We start from the raw sequence: 24,298 nt of genomic DNA on the forward strand, positions 1-24,298 counted from the left end.
AGTGAATTTAAAAATGTCAGTTTGAAAACGAAACCCAACTCAAATTTGGCATTTCTTTCCAACTTACCAAGATAACTTAGAGAATAAATCTAGAGCTGAGAATTTATTCCTTCTTGTCCTTTTATTTTATTTAGAAAAATTTCTTCCTAAAAGTTATCAGGGCCTGCTTGAATGATAGTGCATTTTTTTCTCGTCAGAGTTGATTTCATTTCTGGTTCCCTTGCTTCCCAGCCTACACTCTGTGTAACGTTGCAGAGGCGGCAGATTGATGGGGAAAGGATTCAGAATGTGCTCTGGATTGGGGTTTCAGTGTGTGTGCTGTCTGCTGCCAGAGACATTTAGCAGATGGACTTGGGAAGGTGGGACTGGGCCTGGATGGGGAGGGGGCCTCAGGGTAAGAAGCGCTTTATGAGCTGGGCTGGCTCTGCCTTCTCCATTTAGCCATTAAGACCCTGGCCCACTATGAAGTCTATCACCAGATAAAAGAGACTCAGCTTTTGCTGTTGTTGTCTTTCACTTTCAGCAGTTTGATTATGATGGGTATGGGCGTGGATTTCCTTGTGCCTTTCTGTTAGGGGTTTGCTGAGCTGCTTGAATCTTTAGGTTTATATCTGTTGTCAAATTTGGGAATCGTTTAGCCATTGTATCTTTAAATATTTGTTTCTGTACTGCATTCTTTCTCTTTCTCCTCTGGGATCCCAATAAGTGAGTGTTAGACCTCTTGATATTGTCCCACTGGTCCCTGAGGTTCTTTTCATTTCTTTTTCAAGTCATTTTTCTCTTTGTTGTTCAGACTGGATACTCTCTATTTATCTGTATTCAAGTTCACTGACTCTTTCTTGTGATATATTCTTTCTGCTATTGAGTCCATCCACTGAGATTTTTATTTTGGTTATTGTATTTTTCAGGTCTAAAATGTCCTTTTGGCTCTTTATATATCCTGTTTCTTTGCTGAAATTTTCTATCTTTCCATTGGTTGCAAGAGTGTACACTCCTCTTACTTCTTGGAGTGTTCTGTAATACTTGCTTTTAAGTTTTTGTCAAATAATTCCAGGATCTGTGTCACGTCATTGGCATTTGTCGATTGTCTTTTCTCCACACCAATTGGGATTTTCCTGATTCTTCAAATGCTGAGTAGTTTTGAGTTATATCCTTTTGTGTGTATAATATCATGGAGGCTTCTGTTGTTGTTCAGTTGCTCAGTCATGTCCAACTCTTTGTGACCCCATGGACTACAGCCTGCCAGGCTTCCCTGTCTTTTACCATCTCCCAGAGTTTGCTCAAACTCATGTCCATTGAGTTGATGATGCCATCCAACCATCTTGTCTTCTGTTGTTCCCTTTCCTTCTGAGTCTCTGAGTTATGTTTAAATACTATAAATAATGTCCATATATCAATATTTGTTTTTCCACGTAGTTGAGCTGGTTGGGTTCAGGTCTCAAGGTCCAGCCAGCCTTTTATGAATTAAGATTTCACTATCAGTTGTCAGTTATATTTTTAAAATTTTGCAGTGTTCTTTGGATCTGTCCCACATGCATTACACCCAGTGGCCAGACTCGGACCTGGTGGAGGTCTGTCTATTGGCGGTTCTCCAAGTCTTTGATATGCTAACAGATGCACATGCGCATGCACATATCTAGGTGTCTGGGGATGGGGGAGGGGATTGGTTCTAGCACACCTGCAGATAAATCAAAATCTGTGGATGCTCACTTCTCATACAGTGATGTACTACCATTGGCCCCCGGTATCCCCAGGATTCTGCATCCACAGATATTGAAGTGAAAGTGAAAGTAGCTCAGTCGTGTCGAACTCTTTGTGACCCCATGGACTATACAGTCCATGGAATTCTCCAGGCCAGAATACTAAAGTGGGTAGCCTTTCCCTTCTCCAGAGGATCTTCCCAACCCAAGGATTGAACCAGGTCTCCCACATTGCAAACAAGTTCTTTACCAGCTGAGCCACAAGGGAAGCCCAAGAATACTGGAGTGGGTAGTCTATCTTCTCCAGCTGCTGCTGCTGCGTCATACCGGTTGTGTTCGACTCTGTGCGACCCCATAGACGGCAGCCTACCAGGCTCCTCCATCCCTGGGATTCTCCAGGCAAGAACACTGGAGTTGGTTGCCATTTCCTTCTCCAATGCATGAAGTGAAAAGTGAAAGTGAAGTCGCTCAGTCGTGTCTGACTCAGCGACCCCAGGGACTATAGCCTACCAAGCTCCTCCGTCCATGAGATTCTCCAGGCAAGAGTACTGGAGTGGGTTGCCATTGCCTCCTCCATCTTCTCCAGCAGATCTTCCCAATCCAGGAATTGAACCAGGGTCTCTTGCATCGAAGGTGGATTCTTTACCAACTGAGCTATCAGGGCTGATATTGATATTGAGGGCTGACTGCATTATCTAGTTCCCTGTGTTTCTGAACCTCTGGCTAGAAAGGTTAGACTTTAGTTACAACACCCTTCCTGTGACTATATGCAAGCCCAAAGTCAAGCTGTTTGAGAAGAGAGAAAATACTCAACGAGGTTTTTCCCCTGCCCTCTTGGGGCCACAGCTTCAGATCAGAGAAGAAATTTCCCTTTCCTAAGAGTTTTAGGTGCTTGCAGACTCCTGCTGTGGCTTCCACTACAGTGGGATTGCCTGGGAGTTGGGGTGCTAGAATGGAGGAAAGGAAATACAAGAAGAGGGGTAAATAGGGAATCCTCCTACTTTCTCTGAGCATTAGGAGACCCTTCCCCCCTTGAGCCTGAGCTAGAGGGCTTCTCTGGAGCTCTTGGTCTGTGCAGATGTCTACCTGCAGTGTGAGACCACCTTGAGTGGGGGCACGAGGGGGATGCCAGAAGAAAACCAGTGGTGCCCTTACTGCTGCTTCCTGATACTTTGAATTCTGGTCTTCTTTCCCAGCCCGCCTGCCAGTATTTACTTTTCAGATTTCTCAAATAGCTGCTTTGATGCATTCTATCCGGGTTTTATTGCTGTATTCACTGCCAGACACAGGGTGAGGGTGTGCTTACCCATGTTATCCAGAACTGAAACTGAGATTTTTTTGGTAACAAAATTTTTGCATGGGGAACCTGAATTTTAAACGTGTGTAACTGACCCTTACTCTTTCTAAAGCAGGGCCCATTCTGAGAGAAAGATCAGTTACATGAAGCTGAGGGGAGGGACATGTGAGCTGCCACCCCAGAGACTCTTGAGAATCACACTTGAGTGAAGTCCTAAAAACTATGATTATCCCAGGGCGTCCCAGAAAGGCAGTGGCTGGTGCTCACACGCTCCCCGTTGTGTCTGGATGGCTGCTCTGTCCAGGTCCCATTCTGTGCCTCCCCCTCCCCCAACAATTCCCCCAACTCCCCTTCTCCTTCTAAAAAGGAACAATTTCCTTCAATCTTTGTTTCCTGCCGGCTAACAGATGCTCTTAATTAGCACAAAATTGCTAAATAAATAGATTTTGCTTGTTTTGAGTTTGTTTTTTTCCAGAAAGCTTAGGCTTTCCAACATTAACTCATTGCACACTCTCAGCGTATTGTTTAGTTTGAGTCAAGGACTCACAACCTTGTTCTTTTCCACAGGCACAACCATAATGCAGAAAATCAATTGTTAGCTATCTCCCACAACAGAAAATTGCTGTTTCTAAAACCTTTCAAGAGCTTACTAGCTGTGGGGAATGTGAATTTGAGAGTACTGAAACTTGGCAAAAATACCCCAGACACTCTACCAATTATCAGTCACAATAAAGAAACTGATCATTTAAATCACTTATCATACAATTTCATCCCCAAAGAGCTGTAGCATTGAGACACAGAGGAATGGACCATTAGACTCTTTCTTTGGTTTTTATTTCAAAAGAAAGTAAAAATATGTATGCTTGTCTAAAACTTGCTTGTACAACTGGTGGTGGTACTGTTGCCAGTCTGACCATTTCTGTGTGGCCTACGTGAGGTCATTCATGGGTGTGGGAGAAATGGCTTGTGAAGAAGGAAGCTTTTATGCCAAATTTCAAGGCAAAGAAAGCTTTTGCACAAGACAGAATCCATGATTCTCTTTTCAGGTCATGGGTGGGTTTGCTTTTATATGTATACATATATTTTAATGCAACCAGTTTTGCTTGGGGCTTATGGTCTTGAATTAATATATTTCTATTATGTGCATATGTGTAGGCTGGTAGGCAAAAGAGTATTTTAAAAGATTGCTTTATTTTTTGCATTATCTTTTAATAGTGAAACCTTGGAATTCAGTTTCTTTGGCTTGAAAGAATCATTTTCTTTATCCAGAAACAAATTTGATGCTGAAGTCATAAATTATAAAAATATGTGAAAGCCTCACGGTTGTGCTTGTTGCAGTTTTTGGAGCCAGATCCATTATCTCTGTGCACTGACTTGGGCTGACTCAGCGACTGCTTTTTACCCTTTGGGAAGAGACTCTCAGATGTCTGCAAAATAGCCCCCAAACAACATGAGTTAGCTGTGTATAGAATCCTTTGCTTAATGTTAATTTTTTGGAAATTTTTTCTATATAATCAAACCATTTCCCCTCGTTAGAGGAAGCCAGTTCACTTTGCAATGCATGTTTCCTGGAGGAAGAACCAGATAAATCCTTCACAGACAAAAGTGGGTGGGGACTGCTTCCTTTCCTCTGAAATCTGGGTCCCTGCCTTTCCTGGGATGCTTATCTCTGTTGAAGGAGGTGCTCCTTTGTATGAGTGGCCTCGTGGTTTATGTATGGGGCAGGACCACGGATTGCAAAGGAATTGAGCAACCCCCTGGCTCCACCCCTGCAAGGGCTCAGGAGCCTGAGCACTTCTCTGTGGCAGCACATTGTGGAGGCTCCATTTGACACCAGCTCAAGCCTGTTGGGGACAGATGGATCTGCCCCAGTCCCCAGTGACAATACCTCCACCACCTTCTGCTTAAGCTGCTCCTTTACTGATCTGAAGAGGAAGTGGAGGCAACAGAGGGGACCAGGAATCTACCTTCCCACCCCCTGGGGGTGGGATGGGGGTAGCCTTGTCTGGTCACTTGATATTTGGAGCACATGGATAACAGTGTACTTTGGCATTTAGGGAGTTGTTTGGGGGAATTGTTTCTTTTTAAAAGGAAAAGACTTTTTTTTTTTTTTTTTTTTTTTTTTGCCTTGTTGTAGTAAACAGTGTTTTAAGGTGCTCCAAGAATTCTGTTTGTGGGACTTCTTTTTTGTTGTTGTTTTCTTTGTTTGTGGGATTTCTGATGGACAAATATTGATGTGTGCACTAGAGAATTAAGACAAATGATAATTGAAAGAGATGATAAAAGCTAGTGGTTTCCTTGGGGAAATAATCACAAATTGCTGTCAGGCTGATTCCAATGAGAACATTACTTTATGTGAAATGTTTTCTAAACAGCTCAACCAAAGCGTTAAGCCAGAGCACTTTTGAGGGCATCTCTCTGCTGTATATTTCTATTATATCCCCACCTGAGACCCTTCAACTTATTCACCGTTCCAGCTGTCGTGTTTAGCTTTGTCATGGTCAACACTCAGTGGAACTGAGAAATATCAGATAGCAAGATGGATATAGTTTGTGGATTCTTAATATAATTGTATAGTTTTATCATATTGAGTCACCCCCCCCATAGATTCACTATTATTGATCCAGAATGTTACCTTTGTGTGTTAGCCTAGGTTAAGTGCTTCTGCTATGTTTAAAGTGTCTCTTTAATGAGAATTTTGGGCTTCTCACATTGGAGACTGCTTCCCATGATCTATATTTGTATTTTCCGGCATTTATTTTGGATTGGCACTTGGATCCTTCACCTCTCTTGTAACACCATTGTGCCTATAGAGGTTTCAGTCAGAGCTCTTGTGGAACTTTGTTGCATTTATTGGTTTACACAGCTGTGTCCTATATTAAATTGTAACCCAGATTCTGGCACAAGGCACAAATGACCACTGAATGAGTGAATGATTCCCTGGTCAAGTCTCAATGCCTCTTTCCAAAGGATGCTGTGTGGGAGAACTTCCACTTGCCTTTCCAGGCCCACTCTCCATCTTGATCCCCTACTCTGTGCCCCAGCAGAGGCTGACCTGTGGACCAACCACAGCCTCCCGCTTCTTTAGCTTCTCCTTCCATTTGACAGTTAGGGTGAGTATGTACTTTCATAGGACTGTATGTGATAGGGTTGGCTGTAATTCTATCAAACACCTTCTCCATGCAGTTTCCCTCTTTGGGTTCCACAAATTTCCCCCCTCTCCTGCTCCTTCCTGCTCAGGATTTGGAAGGGCTCCCTGGTGCTACCAGCCACAGGTATTGCATTACTCCTTATTAGTTTCCTAAACTCTTTCTTCATGAGAAACATTGGGCTGGATGAAGCACAAGCTGGAATCAAGATTGCTGGGAGAAATATCAATAACTTCAGATGCAGATGACACCACCCTTATGGCAGAAAGTAAAGAAGAACTAAAGGGCCTCTTGATGAAAGTGAAAGAGGAGAGTGAAAAAGTTGGTTTAAAGCTCAACATTCAGAAAACGAAGATCATGGCATCCGGTCCCATCACTTCATGGCAAATAGATGTGGAAACAGTGTCAGACTTTATCTTTGGGTGCTCCAAAATCACTGCAGATGGTGATTGCAGCCATGAAATTAAAAGATGTTTACTCCTTGGAAGGAAAGTTATGATCAACCTAGATAGCATATTAAAAAGCAGAGACATTACTTTGCCAACAAAGGTCCGTTTAGTCAAGGCTATGGTTTTTCCAGTGGTCATGTATGGATGTGAGAGTTGGACTATAAAGAAAGTTGAGCACCAAAGAATTGATGCTTTTGAACTGTGGTGTTGGAGAAGACTCTTGAGAGTCCCTTGGACTGCAAGGAGATCCAACCAGTCCATCCAAGGAGATCCAACCAGTCCATCCTAAAGGAGATCAGTCCTTAATATTCATTGGAAAGACTGATGTTGAAGCTGAAACTCCAATACTTTGGCCACCTCATGCAAAGAGCTGACTCATTGGAAAAGACCCTGATGCTGGGAAAGATTGAAGGCAGGAGGAAAAGAGGACGACAGAGGATGAGATGGTTGGATCGCATCACTGACTCAATGGAGATGAGTTTGAGTAAACTCTGGGAGTTGGTGATGGACAGGGAGGCCTGGCGTGCTGCAGTCCATGGGATCGCAAAGAGTTGGACATGACTGAGGGACTAAACTGAACTGAAACTCTGCCTGCACCTTTGTAAATAGTCTCTCTACTAAATTCTTCCCATCGTATCCTGCTGGGACCTGACCGACATTTCCCAGCTCACCCAAGATAACAAAGTTCTTTGTAACCTAGATATCATAATCTGTGTCTCTTGCATTATTTCAAGTAAACACTCTCTTCTAGGATGGTCTACAACCAAATCAGAGTCAGATAGAGCAGGGGTCAGCAAGCTCCAGCCTTGCAGGCCAAATCCAGCCTGCCAGCTGTTTTTGTAAACGGAGTTTTATTGGAGCACAGTCCTGACCATTTGTTTACTTACTGTCTTTGGCTGCTTTTGAGCTACAACAGGCGGTGAGGAATTGCAGCAGAAACTGCATGGCCTGCAAAGACTGAAATATTTGCTGTTTGATCTCTTATAGAAAAAATTTACAGACCCCTGATTTAGAGGAAAACCATAACGTGAAAACTTTATTGTTTTCATCAAATGGCTCCTGGGTCAGGCACTGGGGTACTTGTCAGGATCCCATGAGACTGACGTGGGGAGTTTGAAACCCCAGGCCTGGACAAACTTGCAGGCAGCTTTGTGTTGCTGTGCTGACAGCAGCAGCAACCTGGAAAGTCACTCTTCGTCATTAGACGCAAAAGGAGTGTAACCAAGCAAAGCTAAGAGGCATTTGTCTGTAATTTATGATTTCATAATTAATAATTCCCTGGAAAGAATGGCTTTCCCTAATGTTTCAGCATTTCTCTATCAAGCTTATTTTGTATATATCTGTCTCCCCCACCAGACTGTGAGTGCCTCTCAGGAAGTTCTGGGTTTTATTCATATGGGTGCCAACTAGTGCCTGGCACAGAGTGGCTGATGCTCAATAAATATTGTTTGACCAAATGGTAATCAACAACTAACTTAGAGAAGAAAAAAAGAAATAGCGGGGTGGGAGTCATTAACTGGGAAGATTTATTGCTTAATGTTCTCAGACTCTCTCTGGCTGGAGTCTCTGCCTCCTCAGCCTTCATAAACAAGAACAGCTATATGAAAAGCCTATTTCCTAAGAAAAGGTGCCCCTCAGGGCAGACTGACTATATAATTTGCAGGGCTTAGCACAGAATAAAAATGTTGAGCCTCTCGTTTAAAAATTAAGAGTTTTAAGACAGTGTCAGCACTGAGACAAACACAAGCACATCTAAGAATGTACAACCTGCGTGCCTACGAAACTGGCCCTGCGCTGAGGATTCCTGAGGACGAGGCAGCCTGTGGGTGATCAGTGAGGGTTCTTTCAGTCCAGAGGACTGCAGGGTGCTCCGCCACTATTTGTCTGGCTGCTGAGACTGTGGACTCTCAGGACTTGGTACAGTGATATGAGTCTTATAATGCCTAACCTGGAATAATGCTTTATCACTTACATAGTGTCTGCATTTATCTCAGACCCACATGCCAGAGTGTACTGTGCTTCCCCAAGCCCACACATTTGGCTTGACACTGACTAATCAGCTTGGCCTTCATTCTTCTTGCTATCTGTTTAACCCCAAGTCACCTAGGCCACCCCGTTTAGGGGCAAAAATATATATATGTACTAAAGTGCCCCGTTTCCAAGGCAATGCCAAATAATGTACCAACTACCACACAATTGCACTCATCTCACACACTAGCAAAGCAGCGCTCAAAATTCTCCAAGCCAGGCTTCAACAGTACATGAACTGTGAACTTCCAGAGGTTCAAGCTGGATTTAGAAAAGACAGAGGAACCAGAGATCAAATTGCCAACATCCACTGGATCTTTGAAAAAGCAAGAAAATTCCAGAAAAACATCTACTTCTGCTTTATGGACTATGCCAAAGCCTTTCACTGTGTGGATCACAACAAACTGGAAAATTCTTCAAGTGATGGGAATACCAGACCACCTGACCTGCTCCTGAGAAATCTGTATGCAGGTCAAGAAGCAATAGTTAGAACTGGACATGGAACAACGATCTGGTTCCAAATTGGGAAAGGAGTATGTCAAGGCTGTATATTGTCACCCTGCTTGTTTAACTTATATGCAGAGCACATCATGTGAAATGCTGGGCTGGATGAAGCACAAGCTGGAATCAAGATTGCTGGGAGAAATATCAATAACCTCAGATATGCAGATGATACCACCCAACTTATGGCAGAAAGCAAAGAAGAACTAAAGAGCCTCTTGATGAAAGTGAAAGAGGAGAGTGAAAAAGTTGGCTTAAAACTCAACATTCAGAAAACTAATGGCATCTGGTCCCATCACTTCATGGAAAGTAGATGGGGAAACAATGGAAACAGTGACAGACTTTATTTTTCTGGGCTCCAAAATCACTGCAGATAGTGACTGCAGCCATGAAATTAAAAGACGATTGCTCCTTGGAAGAAAAGCTATGACCAACCTAGACAGCGTATTTAAAATCAGAGACATTTCCTTACCAACAAAGGTCCACGTAGTCAGGGCTCTGGTTTTTCCAGTAGTCATGTATGGATGTAAGAGTTGGACTATAAAGAAAGTTGAGCACTGAAGAACTGATGCTTTTGAACTGTGGTGTTGGAGAAGACTCTTGAGAGTCTATTGGACTGAAGGGGGATCCAACCAGTCAATCCTAAAGGAGATCAGTCCTGAATATTCATTGGAAAGACTGATGCTGAAGCTGAAACTCCAATACTTTGGCTACCTGATGGGAAGAACTGACTCACTGGAAAAGACCCTGATTCTGGGAAAGATTGAAGGCTGGAGGAGAAGGGGACGACAGAGGATGAGATGGTTGGATTACATCACTGACACATGGGCGTGAGTCTGAGCAAGCTCTGGGAGTTGGTGATGGACAGGGAAGCCTGGTGTGCTGCCGTCCATGGGGTTGCAGAGTCGGACGTGACTGAGCGGCTGAACTGAACTGAACTGAACAGAAAGTGCCCCAGTACGTCTGTTTAGATGTTTCTTTTTGGGTGACAGACAGTTCTTGCCATAAAACCTGTCTTTGTCTCCTGTGGCTGCTGTCACAAAATACTACAGACTGGGTGGCTTATAAGCAACAGAAATTTATTGCTCACCGTTCTGGAGGCTGGGTGTTCAAGATCAGTGTGCCAGCATGGCTGGATCCTGGTGAAGGTCCTCTTTCAGGCTGCAGGTGGCTGCCTTCTTGCTGTGTCCTCACGTGGTGGTAGGGCCCAGGGAGCTAGAACACTAATCCTATTCATGGAGGCCCCACCCTCATGATGTAAGCACCTCTCAAAGTCCCGCCTCCTAATATTATCACATTGGGCATTAGGATTTCAACACAGGAATTTTGGGGGTGGGGACACACATCCAGACCATTGCAATGTCTGCCTGGAGAACAATGTGTGTGCATGATCCTTGTTTTGGCCCCAGAACCCTTTCTGCAAGGTGGTTGGGATGGGCTCCTGAACCCGACTTTATGGTGAGGAGGGGGACAGGGGAGGGCTGTGTACATGAATGATCCCCAGAACCCTCCCCTGCCCCCTTCCTCACCATAAAATGAGGTTTGGGAGCCCATCGTAACCACTTTGCAGGAAGCTCTGTGCCAAGACTCCCAAAGTCTTTCCTCACATGAGATGTTCACCCTGCCATCTGCTAGGGCTTCTCCTTGCCCAGGCCCCTGCCCTTCCCCATCCTACACCCTGCACCGTACTCTGCCCTTGGGATCACAGTGAGTCTCCTGGAGGTTTCCGGTGGTGACCACTATGGTGGGAAACTTGAGCTCTAGAAAGGATTTCATGACTAGAGCTTCCTTTTGACTGGAGGTATCCCCAGTTTTGATTCTTCTAGATCACCACTACTTTCCTCCAACCCTTCATCTACTCTACCCTTGCCACAAAAGGAGGCTTAGTGTTCTGATCACTCCACTCCTGGGAGCTCCTTGCATCTTCTGCTGAAAGTTGGAGGTTGTCTGGCAGTGCTAGAAGGCCACCACTGCCAGCCCTGGTGGTGCAAGCTCCAAGGTCTGTTGGCAGATGCATGGTGCAGACGACAGGGGCACTGAGGTCTGGAATACCCAGTGGCACCCCTTGTCCTCCCCCGCATTTCCCTCTGCTAGGAGCAGGGGGTACCCAAGCACCCTGAGGATTCAGGCATTACGGTGTCATGACAACAGAACAGGCCCTTAGGAGGCACCTATTTCTAAAGCTGTAACCCATAGACCGTGGAGGTTTATTCCACAATGGGGAGAAGCTCCGGCTAATACAGAGCTGCAATTGAGAGAGCCTGATGGGGTCAAGTGGAGTTTGCCTTTGATCAGAAGCTTGAGACAGATATCCCATCTGGCTTTTGCAGTCTCCTGCTAAAGCTGGTAGCTGGGCTTTCTCAGGCCTCATTTGTCTCCCTGTGACTGATGTGGCCTTCATGCTGCTGCTGCTGCTGCTGCTGCTAAGTCGCTTCAGTTGTGTCCGACTCTGTGTGACCCCAGAGATGGCAGCCCACCAGGCTCCCCCGTCCCTGGGATTCTCCAGGCAAGAACACTGGAGTGGGTTGCCATTTCCTTCTCCAATGCATGAAAGTGAAAAGTGAAAGTGAAGTCGCTCAGTCGTGTCTGACTGTGACCCCATGGACTGCAGCCTATCAGGCTGCTCCGTCCATGGGATTTTCCAGGCAAGAGTACTGGAGTGGGGAGCCATTGCCTTCTCCGGCCTTCATGATGGCAGCCCCAAACCACCTCCCTGATGCTCAAGAGTGGCAGTGTTTGTTTTGCAGGCAGTAGTCTTACCTTCCTAATACTCTGCACCCTTCCCACCCCCCACCCTAACCTCCTGATCCTTTTCATACTAACCTATGTTTTCTCCTTGCAGGGTCCCCGGTGGCAAATAGACCTCCAGCCTTGGGCAGGCCCTGCTCGCTCCCTGGATGAAGAAGCCTTGAGGTTCCTGAGATACATCAGCACCATTCAGGTTGTGTTTCAAGCACAAGTGGGTTTGGAAACTGTAAAAGATGCCAGCTGCCCCTTTTAAAGGATTTGTCAATAAGGGTCTGGGAAGTTTCTCAGTGCCTCCTGATAGATGCTTGATAGGGACAGTTTCTGAGGCCTTACTGCTTAAATATATCTGCTCACCTAGAGGCAGATAATAGGTGCCTTCCATCTGCTTTGGCATCTTATCCCTTCCAGGAGTATCATCACCCCGAGATGTTTTAATGATTCATTGCAATGTGTTTTAAAGATCCACTTTAGAAAATTGCTTTGGGAAACCATTTGAAGTGACAGATTCTTGCCCCTGAGTAGGCAGTCCAGTGTGTCACAAACCAAAACCATCATCTGGAGATTCAAGTCCCAGTTTGGAGAAATCTGCCTTTTCACTTTTCTGCCACAGAAGGTTGGCAGACAGAGACGCGTTAGGCCAGAGAGCCAAGGAGACTTCGCAGGCAGTCAGAAGAGAAGCTAATGAATCCGAAGGCTCTCTGTTCCTAGGGCCCTTTAAATCATTACTGAGCACCGCCTTCATTAGTGACTTAACGCATTGTGGCAGCTCCTGCCCGGTGCCCCGAGCGGGCAGAGACTCTTCATTAAGGAAAGTCTATGGCTCTTGACACATTAATCAGGAGGGTCCATTCTCCAGTAGCCTGATCCTGAGGAAAGAGAGATGGAAAAGGAAATCAAGGCCTGAGGGAAACTTCTCCCTGGACTGAGAGTGCTAGTAAATTAAAAACTCAGACTGCCTGTGAAGCTGCAACCCTGAAAGCCGTACTGTGGAGCTGTGTGGTACTGAGGGGTCCCCGGGCCTTTTGATCTCCCTCAGCCCACTGGCTCTTGACATCCCACTCTCTCTGCCCAGCCTCACTGGCGGCCAAGCCCATTTTTCATCCATGGAGGAACGTATATTTCTGGAATTTTAGAAGGCTAATTTAGGGGTAAAAAAAATTTCATTTTTCATATGATGCAGTCAGACAACCAGAGATTTCAATACTTGTCACCTAGACATGGAAGTAAAAGCTTGTTGAATTCATCATGAGTAATGGGATGATAAATTGGTCCCTGTGCTTTACATAATTTCATCTTATTTTGCTGCTGCAAATTAATTTGGTGGACTTACACTGACTTAATTAAAATACTGAAGTTTTAATTTTATAGTTTGGTTTTACATAAAGAATAAGAAACTAGACCTCTTAACTGTGACTTTAAGAAGCCCTTAAAAGCCCCAGAGAAAGGTGTTAAAAGTATGAGTTGAATTTGAGAATGGTGGGCTTAACCCCCTGCCCCACCCCCCTGACACACACAAAAATTGACCATGTGAAAGCCTTGAAATTCCATTTTATATGTATTTCAGGTTAATGTTCTGTAACTTATAAAAGGCAAATTAACTTAGAAGAAGCTCTTGAGGCATGAAAGCATCATTTCAAGTCCCTCTTCAAGTTTTCCCATGAGTTATGGACTGAGAGGGAAAAATGCTTTTAAAAAAAGCATCCTGTGATGTGGTCTGATGTTGTGATCCTGGGCAATTTATTTTGCTTGTCTGGTCTGACTGTTCTGATCTTGGAAAGGAAGAGATTGTATCAAATTATTTCTAAGGTCCCTCCCAGCTCCGTGAGCTTTTACCATAAGACTGGTGTAGAATTATTATTAACCAAGTATTACCGAACACCTACTCTGTGCCAGAAATGTAGGCCTTGGAAATAGTCTCTGCCTTCAAGTGGCTAACAAACTAGTTGGGAAGGTAGATAAATGGACATATAATTATTATTCACCGTCAGAAGTATAATAATAGAGATTTCGTTGTTGAAGCTCACTAGAAGGCTTTGCATCCTCTAGAAGGCACTAGATAAAGTTCCAGACCTCACAATGGTTTTGTAATCAGAGATCATTTTAACAGCTAAAGTCCTGTGCTTTTGTGTGCTTCTGACTCACTAGCCCAGGAGGTGGGAGCTCATCAGAGATGACACTAACTGGTTTAATCAGAATCCCACTAACCAGTGCTCCCTCCTCTTTTCTCTGTAGTGCAGAGATTTTCAGCTGTGTTGGAACCTTGTGCCTCTTTTAGAACTCATCTTGACAATGAAAGCCTACAAAACTGGCAGAATATTAGAGTCCCTATTACCTAAAATTTTCACAGTTAGCAGTAGTGAGTCATAATGGACAAGCAAAAAAAAAAAAAAAAAACCACAACAATAAGCCAAAAAACCCTCTGTAGTTACTTGAGCACATTCCACCTCCATCCTCTTATGCTGGCTTAATATATATATATATATATTTCCCTCAAATCCATATTCAGGCTTGTACAGCAAAACTTAGCATTTGATATGTTCATCATTGATTTATTCATTCATCAATTCAGCAGACATTTGTTGAGTATTTGCTCTGAGGAAGATACGGTGTTAGGCACTGGCTGGGATGTCAAACTTGAATTAAATACCCCCACACACTGGTAAACAGCTAGGGAGCAAGAGAACTGTTGTTCTTTAACAGAGTGGACAGATAGGTGGGTAAGCTTCCCCAGGCCCAGGGAGCTTGGGAACAGGAGCACAGGGCATGGGACAATGTGACATTAGACTGTGGTGGGGAAGGTGCCCATGGACTTGTGCACTGCGGTGACCTTAAAGGTGTGGTTGGGGACCTGCATTTTTTAATGAAACACCAAAGGATATGGTATTTGGTTAGAGTGGGCAGAATATCAGATTCAGTTTTAGTAGGTATTGTTTTCTAGTGTGAAAGGCTGTGATTGCATCTCTGAGTTCTGACATAGATGATCTGCTGCTCATAAGAAATGGTTAAATCAGAAACCCAGTGCTCTGTTCTAAAGGAAAGCTCCAGATTCAGCTTTTTATGGCAACCCCCAAACCATATGCCTTCAGGAAGCATGGCTTGCGGTACAAAATTAATATAAGCACCAGTTGCTGTTTTTTTGTTTTTTTAAAGTATATTTTAAAGTCAGCCTATCTATCTATCTATCTAATCATCTACCCATCTAACTGTTTCTAAGAATGACATAAGAACCTACGGCTCTGGAGATTCAGATTTTGCACATTTATTAATAAAACAATAGTTTCTATTATATTTACTGCTACACACACATACACACACAAATTTGGATAAGAGCAACAAAAATACAACTCTTTCCTTGATATTTTACCTTTCAAAATAATGTATTACATTAACATACAATTTGATTATTGAAGTGATTCTTGCCAACGTACCCAAAATTTAAGGGCTCCCTTTGCCAGATTCTGGTTATGAGTTGGCAGAAATGCTATTTAGGCTTTTGGGATACAAAATGAAAGGAAAATAAATTCGATCTCTTCAAGTTAAATTAACTAAAAGGCATTTCAGGAAACACTTTTTTTTTCTTGCAATCTGTTTTCCTTTGTCCAGGTTTAATTCTTTTTATTTGGCTAAAATTACAAGGGGAATTGGAGGGAGAAAAAAACCCTATATTTACCTAAATTAGAGCTTAGCTAGGACTTACTGCTCTCATTGGTTTTGCTTGCAAGTGACTTCACTGAAGCCCTGGACATAAATCTCAACAAGAAAGTTTGAAAAATCAATATTTAATTAGTTTTTAGGAGCTGAATTTTACTGAGTACTCCTAGTTGTTTTCAAAAGTTAATGTCTATAAATGAGATGATTAATAAATGGTTAAAATGGAAAAAAACAAAGAAAGCAAAAACAACACCCAGTGTGGATGTGACTGGTGATGGAGGTAAAGTCCGATGCTATAAAGAACAATAGTGCATCGGAACCTGGAATGTCAGGTCCATGAATCAGGGTAAATTGGAAGTGGCCAAACAGGAGATGGCAAGAGTGAACATCAACATTTTAGGAATCAGTGAACTAAAATGGACTGGAACGTGCAAATTTAATTCAGATGACCATTATTTCTACTACTGTGGGCAAGCATCCCTTAGAAGAAATGGAGTAGCCCTCATAGTCAACAAAAGAGTCCGAAATACAGTACTTGGGTGCAATCTCAAAAAAGACAGAATGATCTCTGTTCATTTCCAAGGCAAACCATTCAATATCACAGAAATCCAAGTCTAAGCCCCAACCAGTAATGCCAAAGAAGCTGAAGTTGAATGGTTCTATGAAGACACACAAGACCTTTCTAGAACTAACACCCCAAAAAGATGTCCTTTTCATCATAGGGGACTGGAATGTAAAAGTAGGAAGCTAAGAGGTACATGGAGTAATAGGCAAATTTGGCTTTGGAGTACAAAAAGAAGCAGGGCAAAGTCTAACAGAGTTTTGCCAAGAGAACGCATTGATCATAGCAAACACCCTCTTCCAACAACACAAGACAAGACTCTACAAATGGACATCATCATATGGTCCTACCAAAATCAGATTGATTATATTCTTTGCAGCCAAAGATGGAGAAGCTCTATACAGTCAGCAAAAACAAGACCGGGAGCTGACTGTGGCTCAGATCATGAACTCCTTATTGCAAAATTCAGACTTAAATTGAAGAAAGTAGGGAAAACCACTAGAACATTCTGGTGTGACTTAAATCAAATCCCTTATGATTATACAGTGGAAGTAACAAATAGATTCAAGTGATTAGATCTGATAGAGTGCCTGAAGAACTATGGATGGAAGTTCATAACATTGTACAGGAGGCAGTGATCAAGACTATCCCCAAGAAAAAGAAATCCAAAAAGGCAAAATGGTTGTCTGAGGAGGCCTTACAAATAGCTGAGAAAAGAAGCTAAAGGCAAAGGAGAAAAGGAAAGATATACCCATTTGAATGCAGAGTTCCAAAGAATAGCAAGGAGAGATGAGAAAGCCATCCTCAGTGATCAATGCAAAGAAATAGAGGAAATCAATAGAATGGGAAAGACTAGAGATCTCTTCAAGAAAATAAGAGATACCAAGGGGACATTTCATGCAAAGATGGGCACAATAAAGGTCAGAAATGGTATGGACCTAACAGAAGCAGAAGATATTAAGAAGAGGTGGCAAGAATACACAGAACTATACAAAAAATATCTTAATGACCCAGATAACCACAATGGTGTGATCACTCATCTAGAGTCAGACATCCTGGAATGCAAAGTCAAATAGGCCTTAGGAAGCATCACTATGAACAAAGCTAGTGGAGGTGATGGAATTCCAGTTGAGCTATTTCAAATCCTGAAAGATGATGCTGTAAAAGTGCTGCACTCAATATGCCAGCAAATTTGGAAAACTCAGCAGTAGCCACAGGACTGGAAAAGGTCAGTTTTCACTCCAATCCCAAAGAAAGACAATGACAAAGAATGTTCAAACTGCCACACAATTGTACTCATCTCACACAATAGCAAAGTAATGCTCAAAAATTCTTTAAGCTAGGCTTCAAAAGTATGTGAACCATGAAATTCCACATATTCAGGCTGGATTTAGAAAAGTCAGAGGAACCAGAGATCAAATTCCCAACATCTGCTGCATCATTGAAAAAGCAAGAGAGTTCCAGAAAAACATCTATTTCTGCTTTATTGACTATGCCAAAGCCTTTGACTGTGTGGATCACAACAAACTGTGGAAAATTCTTCAAGAGATGGGAACACCAGATCACCTGACCTGCCTCGTGAGAAACCTGTATGCAGGTCAAGATGCAACAGATAGAACCAGACATGGAACAACAGACTGGTTCCAAATTGGGAAAGGAGTATATCAAGGCTGTATATTTTCACCCTGCTTGTTTAACTTATATGCAGAGTACATCATGTGAAATGCTTTGCTGGATGAAGCACAAGCTGGAATCAAGATTGCTGGGAGAAATATTAATAACCTCAGATATGTAATTGACACCACCTTTATGGCCGAAAGCGAAGAAGAACTAAAGAGCTTCTTGATGAAAGTGAAAGAGGAGAGTGAAGAAGCTGGCTTACATCCAGTCCCATCACTTCTTGGCAAATAGATTGGGAAACAATGGAAACAATGACAGACTGTATTTTTTGGGGCTCCAAAATCACTGCAGATGGTGACTGCAGCCATGAAATTAAAAGACGCTTGCTTCTTGGAAGAAAAGCAATGACCAACCTGGAGAGCATATTAAAAAGCAGAGACATTACTTTGCTGATAAAGGTCCATCTAGTCAAAGCTATTTTTTTTTTCCAGTAGTCATGTATGGATGTGAGAGTTGGACTATAAAGATAGTTGAGTGCCAAGGAATGGATGCTTTTGAACTGTGGTGTTGGAGAAAACTCTTGAGAGTCCATTGGACTGCAAGGAGATCAAACCAGTCAATCCTATAGGAATCAGTCCTGAATATTCATTGGAAGGACTGATGCTGAAGCTGAAACTCCAATACTTTGGTCGCCTGATGGAAAGAACTTATTCTTTTGAAAAGACCCTGATGCTGGGAAAGATTGAAGGCAGAAGGAGAAGGGAACGACAGGATGAGATGGTTGGATGGCATCAGCAACTCAATGGAAATGAGTTTGAGTAAACTCCGGGAGTTGGTGATGGTCAGGGAGGCCTGGCGTGCTGTGGTCCATGGGGTCACGAAGAGTCAGACATGACTGAGAGACTAAAATGAACTGAAAATGGAAAAACTTCTGTGTTATATGTTTGCACTAGGAGAGAAAAGGGGAACAATAACAGATACTGAATGGAAAAGAATGTTTTTCCAACAGGGATATCTGAACAAGAGGAAGTCTGTGGAAGAAGAAAGTGTTAACTTTAATAGGATAAAAGCCCACTCCCTAAGGGTCATAAAGGAGGAGCAGCTGAGCCTCAATGCCCTGAATCTTGACCATTAATATTTACCTGGCTCTTGGGGGGCCTCTGGATAACGGTACTGTCACCTCTCTGGCCCCTTGTTAGGGGCAAGGTTGGAAGTGCTGCTGTTTTCAGTTGAAAGCTCTAGCTCAAGCATAGCCTCTTCCCTTAATTTGCTAAGGCACGGGTGAGGCCAATCTGGAACGTTTCTGTGGAGCTTTGCAAAAGGCTGCCAGGAAACTCTCAGGACCTCCTGCATAAGAATCACCTGGGAGAGTTTATTAGAGTGCATGTTCACATGCATAAGACTCAAGGATTCTGATTTTATAGATATGGAGTGGGACTCAAAAATTTTTAAGTACTCCCTCATCTTTCAGGATGTAGGTGGCCACACCTTTAGAAATATGGTGGGAAAGGCTAGATATTGTTCAGTTGCTAAGTTGTGTCCAACTCTTTTCAACCTCTTGGCTTGCAGCCTGCCAGGCTCCTCTATCCTTCACTGCCTCCCAGAGTTTACTTAAATTCATATCCATTGAGTCAGCGATGCTATCTAATCATCTCATCCTCTGCTGCCCTCTTCTCCTTTTTCCTTCACTCTTTCCTAGTGTCAGGGTCTTTTCCAATGAGTAGGCTTTTCACCTCAGGTGGCCAAGGTATTGGAACTTCAACTTCAGCATTAGTCCTTCCAATGAATATTCAGGACTGATTTCTTTTAGCATTGACTGGTTTGTTCTCCTTGCTGTACAAGGGATCCTCAAGAATCTTCTCCAGCACCACAATTCATAAGCATCAATTCTTCGGCACTCAGCCTTCTTTATGATCCAATTCTCACATCCATACCTGACTACTGGAAAAAAGACAGCTTTGACTATCTGGACCTTTGCTGGCAAAGTGATGTCTCTTGTGTTTTAACACACTATCTAGGCTTGTAGTAGCTTTCCTTTTAAGGAGCCGAGTCTTTTAATCTCATGGGTGCAATTATCATCTGGAGTGATTTTGGAGCCCAAGAAAATAAAATCTGTCACTCCTTTCACTTCTCCCCCTTCTATTTTGCCATGAAGTGATGGGAGCAGATGTCATGATCTTAGTTTTTTGAATGTTGAATTTCAAGCCAGCCTTTTCACTCTTTCACCTCATCAAGAGGCTCTTTAGTTCCTCTTCACTTTCTGTCATTAGAGTGGTATCATCTGCATATCTGAGGTTGTTGATATTTGTCTTGGCATTCTTGATTCCAGCTTATGATTCATCTAAGCTGGCATTTCACATGATGTCCTTTGCCTATAAGTTAAATAAGCAGAATGACAATATATAGGCTTGTCTTACTCCTTTCCCAGTTTTGAACCAGTCAGTTGTTCTGTGTCCAGTTCTGATTGTTGCTTCTTGACCTGCACACAGGTTTCTCTGGAGACAGGTAAGATGGTCTAGTATCTTTAAGACTTTTCCACAGTTTGTTGTGATCCACACAGTCTAAGGCTTTAGTGTAGTCAATGAAAGAGAAGTAGATGATTTTCTGAAACTCCTTTGCTTTCTCCATGATCCAACAAATTTTGGCAATTTGATTTCTGGTTCCTCTGTCTCATTGAAACCCAGTTTGTACATTGGGAAGTTCTTGGTTCACATACTGCTGAAGCTTTGCTTGAAGGATTTTGAGCATTACCTCGCTAGCATGTGAAATGAACTCAATTGTATGGTAGTTTGAACAGTCTTTGGTATTGCCCTTCTTTGGGATTGAAATGAAAACTGACCTTTTCCAGTCCTGTGGCCACTGCTGAGTTTTCCAAATTTGCTGGCATATTGAGTGCAGCACTCTAACAGCATTATCTTTTAAGATTTGAAATAGCTCAGTTGGAATTTCATCACCTCCACTAGCCTTGTTCATAGTAATGCTTCCTAAGGCCCATTTGACTTCACACTCCAGGATGTCTGACTCTAGGCAAGTTATTGCAACATTGTGGTTATCTGAGTCATTAAGACCTTTCTTGTATAGTTCTTCTGTGTTTTCTTGCCATCTCTTCTTTTTTTGGGGGGGGGGACATGAATACAGTGGGTTTTTTTGTTTTATTGTTTATTAGATAACAATACCCTCAAGCCCTTTATCATCACCATCAAGGCTTAGAAATAATTCCTAAGTAAAGTTGACAAAATCAGAATATTTTAATATATTTCAGTGAAAACAAGCTTGGAGGTCAACTAAAAAGGCCACTGTCAAACAAACACAAGGAAGTTACCTGTCAAATTTTCTCCTGGGGGAAAAAAATACATCAGAATAGGGAAAAAATCGATACACAACAAGAAATGCCCAACAATTAGTCGCTAGAAACATGCAAATTAATTATACTATTTGTCAATCACCAAATGAATACTTGAGACTTGGGATGTTTTAATCCAGAAACTTAAAAAGTAAAAATGTTACATACCTTATTTAACAGCATGAAAAGTAATTTCAATAGTAACAAAAACTAATTGAACTAAGAACAGCTACTCATCTCAGTCAATTAATCTGTGTTTAAAGTTTTCTTTTTTGTTTCTTTTACTATATTCCAGGAGGGACATTTTGGATATTTTATAAATGGCGAGTCAACATAACCAATGTTATTAACACACATGCTACTAGGCTAAAATCTCCGTATCTCAAAAATAAGGTTTGCAAGCATCAGTGGACAAGCCAAAGTTCTTAGACATGGACAGGTGAAGACATGGGCCATCACGATGCTTGATGCTGAGTATGGGATTATGGTCTTGTCACTCAAAAGCAAAAGAAACGCAGCTCTGTACTATCACAAACAGCATGAGTCTCCACTGACAGCGATAAAACTTAAATTCTGCTTCACGATAACAGGAACTTTTTATTTACCACCCAACACACACCGTTATGCTGAAAGGGCAAAGCCCAAGAAAATAGGTTTACAAGATGATTCTTTTAGAATTACATACTTGGATAAAGTAAATGTTATTAAAACCAAATCTTCTGCATATCAATTACATTTCTACATGGTACAATAAAAATCTGTTAATAGTAAGAACCAGAAACTGACAGAAGTACATTTTAAAGTCTAGAAGCAAACACAAATTAGCAAGAAATTAATAAGTTTATCCTGGAATGGAAGGTTTCGGAGGGCAGAAACCATGACTTTTCATTCTGAAAAATCATACAGAGTGAAGTAAGTCAGAAAGAGAAAACCAAATACTGTATATTAAAGCATATATGTGGAATCTAGAAAAATGGTACAGTATGGACACCAAGGAGGTGAAAGAAGAGGTGGAGTGAATTGCGATTGAATCAGATACACTACCATGTATAAAGCAGCTAACTAATGAGAACCTACCGTATAGCACAGGGAATGCTACTCAGTGCTCTGTGGTCTTCTAAAAGGGACGGAAATACAAAACAGAGGGGTAAATGTGTATGTACAGCTGATTCACTTTCCTGTACAGCAGAAACTATACCACACTGCAAAGCAATTATACGCCAATAAAATTTTAAGTTAAAAAAAATCTAAAACAAAACAGTCCATTCTCCACTTCCAAGAGTAAATAAATGCCTGTGCCTGCTTGTTAGGTCACTTCAGTCATGTCCAACTCTTTTGCAACCCCATGGACTACATAGTCCACCAGGATCCTCTGTCCATGGCACCCCCCAGGCAAGAACACTACAGCGGGCAGCCACGCCCTCCTCCATGGGATCATCCCAACCCAGGTGTCAAACTCATGTCTCTCATGTCTCCTACATTGGCAGGTGGGTTCCTCACCACTAGTGCCACCTGGGAAGCCAGTAAATGGCTGTATCCTACTCTATATAATAAAGTACATTCCCACAAAAGTTGACTTTTAATTTTTTTATCTTGGGTGGATTCATTTTTCTATTCTCTGATGTGGCCCAAGTGTCACAAGCTGTGCAGTGCATTGCCCCCAGCATCTCTGACTTTGAAAATCCAGGCAGTTCCTTAGAGCACCATGCAGCCTTGGATCTACAGCAGGTGGGGTCACAGCATAAGCCAAGAAGAGAACCCAAAATCCAGGGCAATTCAGTCGGAGTCAAACACCTATGGGCTTCTCGGGTGGCTCAGTGGATAAAGAATCTGCCGGCGATGCAGGCGACGCAGAAGACACAGGTTTGATCCCTGGCTCGGGAAGATCCCCTGGAGGAGGGCATGGCAACCCACTCCAGCATTCCTGCCTGGAGAATCCCACGGGCAGAGGAACCCGGCGGGCTGCCATCCACAGGATCGCAAAGAGTTGGACATGAGCGAAGCGACAGAGCATGCACACACACGTACAAACGCCCGCACTGACCCCTGCATGTCATGCTCTTCAGTGCTTCAATCTCACGCTGCAGCTAAAAGAGAAGGGTTCCTACTCCCATGACTCTCGAATTGAGGGACTTATAGCCCCAGAGATGGTGAGCCAATTTGGATTTTCTGTACTTTCCCTGAAGACAGACTCTTCTTTCATGGATGCATATTGTGTCCATGTAAGGCAGTGACTCCTTATAGCCATGTTCCTTTCCTGAGGATTGAACCATGATTCCTCTTCTAACTGGATATTAGGTACCTTTAAAATGTTCACCTTCCTTAAAATTTCTGGAACCACATTCTGACAGACTGCAATCCTCTTTCTATAGATGATCCCTGTTGACACATCTTTTCTTTCCTCCACAATTTTTACAGAGATGACATTTTTATCCATGGGGTTTGGATACTTGTCCTGAAGGATCCCGGATGAGCCCCCAAGATGAAAGGTTGTTGTTGAATCACGCGAATACACCGGGATTCTTGGCCCCCGGAGGAGAAGAATTCAATCCGGGGCCAGAGACGAGGCTTGATCGCTCAGAGCTTTTGTGTAGTAAAGTTTTATTAAAGTATAAAGGAGATAGAGAAAGCTTCTGACATAGGCATCAGAAGGGGGCAGAAAGAATACCCCCATCTCTTCTTAATCTAGAAGATTAAGAGAGGCTAGAGTTAGGTGTAAACGGTATTGGGAGGATATGATGAACAAGCAGCTGTTGACATCCCTGTCTTTTGGAGGTTCTCAGGGAGGGTCGGAGAAGGCAATGGCAACCCGCTCCAGTACTCTTGCCTGGAAAATCCCATGGATGGAGGAGCCTGGTAGGCTGCAGTCCATGGGGTTGCTAGGAGTCGCACACGACTGAGTGACTTCACTTTCACTTTTCACTTTCATGCATTGGAGAAGGAAATGGCAACCCACTCCAGTGTTCTTGCCTGGAGAATCCCAGGGACGGGGGAGCCTGGTGGGCTGCCGTCTCTGGGGTCGCACAGAGTCGGACACGACTGAAGCGACTTAGCAGCAGCAGCAGGGAGGGTACATAAAAAGAAACAATAGCAAATGGGATCATCATACCACTTTAATAAAGATACCCCAGGAGGCTACCTTAGAATAAATGGTTCAGGCTTAGGAGATCCAGGCATGCCTTTGGGACTCACCAAACTGCCCTGGGTCTAACTGACTGACTGCAGGAGGTTGGGCATGGAACCGAGTGCC

At 43.0% G+C, this 24,298-nt stretch overlaps 1 protein-coding gene across 5 annotated transcripts in view; it reads left to right on the forward strand.

The window, feature by feature from the left end:
* Nucleotides 1-24,298, forward strand: part of METTL24 (methyltransferase like 24) — a 164,798-nt gene that overhangs the window by 25,886 nt on the left and 114,614 nt on the right. For all 5 annotated transcript variants that reach the window (XM_070376473.1, XM_070376476.1, XM_070376477.1 and 2 more), the window contains exon 2: nt 11,967-12,065. In XM_070376473.1, coding sequence (XP_070232574.1) covers nt 11,967-12,065 — 99 coding nt within the window. The remainder of the gene's footprint in view (nt 1-11,966; nt 12,066-24,298) is intronic.

This window comes from Bos mutus, chromosome 9, assembly GCF_027580195.1.
Source record: "Bos mutus isolate GX-2022 chromosome 9, NWIPB_WYAK_1.1, whole genome shotgun sequence".
NCBI lineage: Eukaryota > Metazoa > Chordata > Mammalia > Artiodactyla > Bovidae > Bos > Bos mutus.